This window comes from Lycium barbarum, chromosome 2, assembly GCF_019175385.1.
Source record: "Lycium barbarum isolate Lr01 chromosome 2, ASM1917538v2, whole genome shotgun sequence".
Classification (NCBI taxonomy): domain Eukaryota; kingdom Viridiplantae; phylum Streptophyta; class Magnoliopsida; order Solanales; family Solanaceae; genus Lycium; species Lycium barbarum.
Window position 1 is genome coordinate 420,177 of NC_083338.1, and position 8,718 is coordinate 428,894.

The 8,718-nt window shown below is 34.2% G+C and overlaps 1 protein-coding gene across 2 annotated transcripts in view; it reads right to left on the reverse strand.

The window, feature by feature from the left end:
- Nucleotides 1-464: 464 nt before the first annotated feature.
- Nucleotides 465-8,718, reverse strand: part of LOC132624961 (uncharacterized) — a 70,221-nt gene continuing 61,967 nt past the window's right edge. For both annotated transcript variants that reach the window (XM_060339723.1, XM_060339731.1), the window contains 7 exons: nt 3,215-3,300; nt 3,075-3,141; nt 2,933-2,999; nt 2,690-2,826; nt 1,665-1,756; nt 1,419-1,485; nt 465-913 (listed from right to left, as the gene is read on the reverse strand). In XM_060339723.1, the coding sequence (XP_060195706.1) occupies nt 731-913; nt 1,419-1,485; nt 1,665-1,756; nt 2,690-2,826; nt 2,933-2,999; nt 3,075-3,141; nt 3,215-3,300 (699 nt within the window). In that variant the 3' untranslated portion in view covers nt 465-730. The remainder of the gene's footprint in view (nt 914-1,418; nt 1,486-1,664; nt 1,757-2,689; nt 2,827-2,932; nt 3,000-3,074; nt 3,142-3,214; nt 3,301-8,718) is intronic.

Consider the following 8,718-nt stretch of genomic DNA (forward strand, 5'->3'; position numbering starts at 1 on the left):
CTGCTAAATATATTTTCCACATTCAATATGATCTTGTTAGATTCTTCTTTAGTTTGGAAGTGGAACTCAGACCAACTTCAGGCTATTGGTCTGCATTTGAAGTTCAAAAGTGTTGCAAAGTTCAAACTGCAGCACCTGCACTTCAATTCAATATTTGTACAAAAGATCAGACAAAGAGGAGGGGAAGAAGAAGAATAGCGCAAGAAACGAGGAACGAAATAGGATATACCATTAAATGCAATTAACGATTATTTTGTTTTGTATCAACCTTTAGTTCAGGTGTCTAAATGAGAAAAACGGGGCAAGTTTGAGTGGCGATAAATGTATTCAGCCTAAATTTTTAGTTCGTAAAATAATAGAAATAGCACATACACCTCCACCTCTGATCCTTGTAATGCATAACCACCTCCATAACCTTTTTAAATGAAAACAACGCAAACAAACAGATGAAAATAAGCTCCAAGTTAAGAAATGACTGAATGCAAATAAGCTAGCACTACCAATCAGACAAAACATCAGAATTACAACCAACATAATCCAATTATCCCTTCAATGATGTTTGGTTCCTTCTATGATGTTTGGAATAGTAATGCTGCTTAAAGAAGTATACAATACATTCAGATATTACAGAATATATATTCCGTCTTCTGTGCTCACAACTGCTACCCTCTTGAAGTATAAAAAATGCTTGATCCAACAAATTGCAATTGTAGTAGTTCCATTGAATTGGTTAAAAGTTAGCATCTTCTTTAGGTGATAGAAGGGATTTCAGTTCCATCTCCTCCCGAGGCAAAAGATATGACCATGCTGATTCCATAGTGTCTGGTGGCAGTGTTTGCTGAAGATGCCTCAATACGTTAATCATGCGATTTGCAGTTTCTTCTGTAGCGAGATCCTTTGCAGAACATAGAACCTACACAAGAAGTAACAGTAAATTACCGAATGTTTACATATACATTAATTTAGTTTGTTAAGAGTCATATCGACAGATCATTCAATTATCTCAATGAAATTTAAAGCCAAAGGGAAAGAAACACGGGAATGTTACTTAAAGTTAGATCCTTGAAAGGTATTTCGAAATTCTTCGTTTTTGATTTTTTATAAAAAATGGATTTATCTGAACCAATACATGATTTTCTTTTAGTCGTTCTAGGATCGGGTCTTATATAGTTGTACTATTTAACCGCTTTGCTTCAATAAACCTTTTATTTTTATTTTTAAGTCAAATCAAAACTTAAAAAGCAGAGCACAAAAAAGGAATACTGACAAATGTTAACTTTTTAAAAATTTCATGAGGTTCTAATGTTCTGCTTACAAGAATAGATAGAAGAATCACAGTTGCAAAATCTTCAAATCAATAAAAAACGAACAGCTCAATCTAGCATCTAGCTGGTAGTTTTGATTACAGACTAACTAACCTCTGAAAAAACTGAAACTACTTTTGGAAGGTTTTGATAGTTGGGACCTAGAAGTTCTCTGTCTGACCTGCAAGTTCAGAAGAGTAAAAAGGCGTAAATACAGTAACAACCACCAGCAAGATGACTTTTGCAAGTCAGATCTCCACATAGAGAAGTTAATAATCCATCTGTATTTACAACAACGTGCAGAAGTTCGAGAAATCATGTGGATGCAGGAAACAATTAGAAATCATGTGGATCCAGTACCTTTCCACCATTGAACATAACAGTTCATGAACAAATATGGCTTCTTGCAAGTCAGCTTTGATAGGCAGGCAATTCAACCAAGCTGGAATAACCTACCAAATTACCATAATTTGACAGGTAAGTACATTCACAGTGAAACAAAACCTTAGTGAAAGGTATTAAAAAATGACACACACCGTCATACCAGTCACATGAAGAAAATTTTTGCAGTTAATTTCCTTACAATGAAAATGTCAAGCCTAGCGTTCGGAGATCATGAATTGAAATGAATTGGGAAAGTGAAGGAGCTGAGGTATTAGCTTAATTCACGAAAGGGGAGGATGAGCCAGAAACGTGGAACAACATGTGCACACGTGAGGTCCAGCTGGCCACTTAATAAATGATCGCAGGGCTCAGCTTCAATCTCAGAGGCGGCTAGCAATTATCGGAGGGGGTTAATCCTACAACTTCTGTCTATAACAGAATAACGAAGGGTATCGCAGCTCATAATTTTCTAACTTGCCTCTCAAATTCTCTCCTCTCTCGATCTCTTCTCTTCTCTCCCTAACTTCGTTTTTGCCCTAATTCACCATTGCAGGCTACAAAGCTCATTCATGGAGTTTCACGGCCTATGAGTTCCACTGTTTCTAAGCCTGTAACGTTTGTTCATCAATAAAATCCCAATTTGAGGTATTCAATTCGCAATCACTATTTTTGTTATCTATTTCCATTAAGGACATTACACAAACATACGAAAGTGTCTACAATTCCTTTTCCACCGACTAAAACACCTTCATCTATAGTTTAATTAAATAGGTAAAAAGGACAAAAAATCTTAAAAATTTGTATATGTAGGTATCATCTGAAAAATGAGAAAGAATCTCAGATTACATGTATACAAAAAAAAAAAACATACATGATATGTCCTTTTTCGGATGTGATTAGAAAAATAAGGAATTAGTTTGGGGTATCTAAGAGTTAGGAGAACAACATGAAAACACGAGAACAAAAAAAGTAAGAATGCAAAAACGAATAAAAGAACATACCTGGGCTGAGTCGATAGTTTCCCCATGAAACTGACATATCTTACCAAGTGCAGAAACAGCATTATCATATGCAAATTCATTCTCAGGTTTGCGAGCTCGTAAGTGCATTATCACTATATTGATCCTTGACAGAGCCTCTGGTTCAAGTCATAAGATTAAGTAAATACACAGAAAGCATATCACTTCTCGTTCCTTCTCATGATGATTCAAAGGGCCTCAATATCACATTCAACAGTATCATACCTCCTACAAAAGGTCTGAAAGAAGAACGACCATATTCCGCCCAAAGCACGAGTCCATAAAGAGCACTCTGAACATGACATCAGCATAAGCACAAATATGAATGCAACTTGACTTAAATATATTACCACTAAGATGTACGAACCCGTCTAACACCTGGGTCTTCGTCATTGCTTGCGACCAAAATTAAAGGAAGACATGAATCGTAGTACCTAATTTTTACAGGAAGTAACTATCAAATCTGGGAACCCATTTAAGAAAACCCATACAACTATATATACCGACTTTAGAGCTGCTTCAGGACACTCCTCCATAAGATTATCAAAGATACAAATAGATGAGCATCTCTCAGTAGTTGTTTTCTCCTTGGCCTTCATAAAAGCAAGAAAAAATGAATATAATGAAAAACAAACTAGAAGGTTACGACTATATTGGTTATAACTTACCCACATAGGTAACAAATATGTTGACAACTCATCAAGGAAAGGCAAGAAAGAAGCCTCGAAAGTTCTGATCAATGTGCACAATATATAGCAAACCTAATAAAAAGGATAGAATGATTGGCTAATAATAGTAGATTCAAATTGAAATGCTAGTAGAAAGACAAAACGGTGTGCTTCTGCATTCTTATATAAAACATACATTATCGAAAACTTTTTCTTCCTGATTGCTTTCCTTCGTCAACAACTCAGCTTCCACATCATCGAAATCTTCCATTTTCTCTCTCTCTCTGAGTTCTTGTTTTCTACTTGAACTGTCTGTAATGACATGCTTTATCTCATCCACGATGCTACGAACCTGACCTTCATTGAGAAGTGGTCCACAAAACTGAAAGAAGACACAAAAGGATCATAATAACAGAAACATTTCTTTGCCATTCTAACTGACCTGCTGCTGCTTTTGCTGTTCCTTGTTTTGACACTATTAATGAAACATTATTAATAATAGCCGTAACTTGTCTTAACATGGATTATCTGAAAGGAAGTTTTTCTCTATGGAGCCAAGCTAATACAAAGTTAATAAGCTGTTTGTCAGACTCGCCAGTCTTGCCTAGTCATGTCAAGAAAACTTTGGCTACTGCGCTATCTATAGTAAATTTAATTGCACACGCAAATTTTAAGCATTTTATTGGTTTAACCATGTTTTAGTTTGTAGGTATAAATTAACTAAGGAGCTTCTACTTTAGTTGATCTCCTGCATATATATTAGGCAATGCAAGTGATTGCTCTTTGTACCCTTCTCCTCTATATAAGACTTGTACTTAGCTTTATTCTGCTACTAGCAGAATATAACTGATATGAATTTGGACGAATGATGTGTTTAGATCTCTAGTGAAGGAAAAGAAATAGGGTCATAGATTTAGAGTGACCTTAAGTTGGAATTATTTACTCTGTGGGAATGTAAAGGCCAATATTTTGATCATATTTAAAAAGTTCAACCTGCAAACTTGGATCAACAAGATTAAAGAAACCGTATTAAACATAAACCAACCTGCAGACAATCGTCCAATTCGCTCAACATGACTACACACATTTCTGTCTCAAACTCCTGCATGAGATAACATATCAAATATCACTTATTTATTATCCAAATGCATCGAACATAAGCATTTTTTTTATAACAAGGGGGTTTCAAACCTGAGACCTCCATTATGAAAGCCCCATGCTCAACCAACTTATCCACCCTTGCGGGTACCGAACATAAGCATTCTCCCACCAAAAAAGGAAGAAAAATAAACAACATAAGTATTGATGTTAAGAACAACCTTATGCAAAGCTTCAACCAAAGCCAGTATTATATGGTCTGACAACTTCGTGAAATATGACTCACTTTCGTCTTGAGCAACCCCTTTCTCAACAGCCAGCTTAGCAGAACGCAACAGGAGGGGCATGGCTTAAACAACAAAAATATTAAATTGCATCAACAACTGGAAAAAAACATATGAAATCACGAGAATTCTCACCTAAAACAGCATATTTCCTGACAGGTTTGTGGGTATAGAATTTCAGAAGTGAAACAAGGATTGAAACGGCCTGTTTCATACATTAAGCAATTGATATCACTTGTTTAATTTGACTTCTCATGAAAGCCATGAGAAAAAGAAAACACGTAGGTGATCATTCATGCCAACCTGGGAAATCCATGGGTAAAAGTCTTCCTTCAATATACGAGCATACGCCCATAGCATTTTACAGGCTGTGGCTTTTATCTCTAGTGTCCCTTTACTGCAAGATTTGAAGCTTAAGTAAGATTTATTGTACTAGCAATCAATCATATCCAATAGAAGTAATTATTTAATTAAGGCTGAATACATATTTAGCCACTTGAACTTGTCACACAATTCAATTTAGGCACTTCAACTAAGGATATCACCTATTGAGCACTTAATGTTAGTTAAGAGTGTACCTATTGGACACTCATTTGAAAATTCCACACAAATTATGTGAAGGGGAAAAGGTTTTTCCCAACGAATTAAACCGGCAGTTAGAGGATGATCACTTCGTGTTTTGGGTCTAACAGTGGGCAGCTTGCTGTAGTCGGATTTTCGCCCCTTGATTGGTACTAGAATTATCAAAATATCATTCCTTAATTCTGGACTTTTGTTTGAAATTTAATTGATTAGAGAATATTAAAGACATATGATATATAATTATATATTTATTTAGAACTAATAAAATAATTAAAATAATAAAATAGTACTATAACATATTATATCTCATTTATTTGAAATTTTTTGCATATTTGTTTCAGACATCCAACTTAATCTTGTCTAGTTCATTTTTACTATCGTTGTATCTGACCGGCGGCTCGAAGTACATGTTTTTAGCTACATTCTGCCTCATATTTTTTTTTATATTTTCTTGTGTTTAAGTTCATTTCTTTCACTTTATCTATTCGTGAGCAATCCTCACTTCTTGAGCCAGCTTTTAGGGCTCATTTGGTACAAGAGATAAGGATAAATAATCCCGAGATTATATTTAACATGAGTGTATCCCACGTTCGGTTGGGTCAAAATCGCAGTATAACTAATTCCGGGACTGTAGTGTTATTTTATCCCAGTAGGAGGCTGAAATAATTAATCCCAAGATAAGTTATCCTGGGATGACTTGTTTCCAACCAAACGGCCCGATAGAGTTGAGTTAGACCCAAGATCAATTTTCTTATCATAGCTCAACACCTCTAGCATGTGTAATCGGATTTTGGATTTCAACCTTGGACTTTAACACCGATAGACATTTGTGAGAATGGACTTGTCAAGAGTTGGCTCTCTGATAGTATTTGGAAGAATTTGAGAACCTTAAGTACGACATTTATAAAACACTTTGGATGCCTTTTATACCCAATGTAGGTCAACTATATAACTCAATAAAATAAAAGAAGAAGAAATCTAAATGAACTTCACAAATTACGGAAAAAAGTCAAACCTCAATGATAAAAGCTTACCTATTAAGTCGAGCACATTGAAGTAAGATGGGCATGACTACATTCATATAAGGAAGAAAATCCTTTCCCATGCACTCGCAAATTCTACCACATGCCTGTGATGAAATAACGAAAATAAAGAGAGGCCCATCTAGAAAACAATTATGATCTTAAAATCAAGTGATTAACAACACATACATATAGCATGTCTATAGTAATAGTTGGATCATCCACCTTTGCTTGTAATGACATAAGCATTTCCATAACCTTTAATGACAACATCAACAAAAAAAGGAAACAAATGAAAAGTAATTAAGCTTCATGTTGAGAAATGACCAGTGAAAGAAAATGGCAAGAGGGAAACCAAAATAGAATTGATATGAGGAAAGATATCCCTGCCATTATCTTGCTGTGAAATTGACCTACTTTGTAATAAAACAAAAACCAAGCCATGGTTACGGAACTAAAGAATATATGTACTGGATCCACCGGCTATAATTATTAGTAGAAGACCTGCTCTGCGTCATCTCTAAATTTCTCTTTGCCAGCAGCCATCGCAACACCGCCTATGCACATCATTGCAGGGGGAAGAAGAATGAGATTAGATTGAAGAGCTGCGTTTCTCAGGACAGTTATCAAGTGTGGCATGACAGTGTCATAGCAGGTTCGCAAGTGCTCCTATTGGCGTATAATATATTAGCCTTCATGATTCATAATATAGGTACAAATATAATTGAGTTGAAAAAAAAATGCACCAGTTAATACCCTAATAGATTGAGCTGTATAACTGATTGCATGTAATGCTTCTTTTTGGACAATTTGTTTGTCATTCTGCATTTCAACGAAAAAAAAATATTAGTTTCTTGCACACTTGTGAGCAGTGAAATTCCTCTGTAATTTGGTTGCCTCTATATTTGCTCACCTTTATAAGTACAAGCAGCTTGTTAACTAATCCATCTAGGTGAGGCATCAAAATTTCTGGCTTGTCGTCCACACCGAAGTTGCAGAGAGCTGCTGCGGCAATTGCCTATGAAAATGCCAAAGAGTAAAAGGAGAAAAATAGTTGGCATCAACAACTGAATGGAGAAGTAATGTCGCATCTATCAAAATTATTAATCTCTAAACGTCCTCTACAATTTCCATAATTTCTCTCTTATTCTCTCTTGTTTTCTTGTGTGATAAAAATTACTAGTAAAACTCTATTTATAATAGTAAGGAACCTACTTTAAACTCAAAACAGGAAAACCTATATACTAATATATGTTATTTAAAAACCATGAATATAAATGTTGGTTGACCAAAATATCCTTCAAATATTAAACGACTTTTCTAACATTGATTATTTCATTACTTTGGATAATAATATACAAGGAAAGGACACAATTGGAATAATGCATGTTAGGATAAAAAGTTGTAGTAGACTACGAATTTAACTTATGGTAATAAACTCTAATCCTATTAGGAATTAATTAACTCACGTTAACCGACTTTTATTCTCTCTCTCTTTCTCGTCAAAGCTGCTATTAACATCTATGATGCAATGGTTTCTCATCTTCTAAATTATGAGCTCTCTTGGTTGTTGGTCTCAAACCCGTAAGGTGAAGCATGCTCATTCCTTTTTTTTTTTCTTCTTTATATGTTTATTTTGTTAGAAGATATGTTTGTAAGGGTGTAATTTTGATAGTTATTATTTTTGCTCTTCGAGCTTTTTTCTATTTTGGTATTTAATTTTTGTGTCAAAAATTTGGATGAGTGCAGAACAATTGGGTTTGCAATGATTTATGAATCAAATTAGCTTTCTATAATTAAGTAGTTGGTTAATATGCAAGTTTTGTCTAGGCTATTACTTAACTATTAGTTCTATGCTTTTGAATCAAAACACTTTTAAGTGATTATTTAATTTTTGAGGTAATATAATAGTAATATTTTGAAATTCATAAAATAAATGCATTTAATTAAAAATAATATTATCTAATATATTTACTATGATCAAGATTGATTGGAAACAACGTGCAACTGCACGTTAGTAGAGACTAGTTTGACTATAAATTCTAACTGGACGTGGATTAAATTATCAAAACCTAACCAATTTTTGTTTCATACAATTTTGAATTATTAGTTCTAACATTCTTCCGTAATTCATTATTGTACATCTAATTATCCACTTGTTACCATCTTCAAATTGTTGAGTCACTTGTTTCCAATCCATCAATTGTTGAAACACTTTCTCTTCAATCATTATAAATCTTAACTGGACATGGATTAAAATATCAAATCTTAATCAATTTTTGTTTCTTATAATTTTGAATTATTATTTTCTACATATATTAAAAGTGGGAATAACCATAGTGAAAAGTTGTAAGACA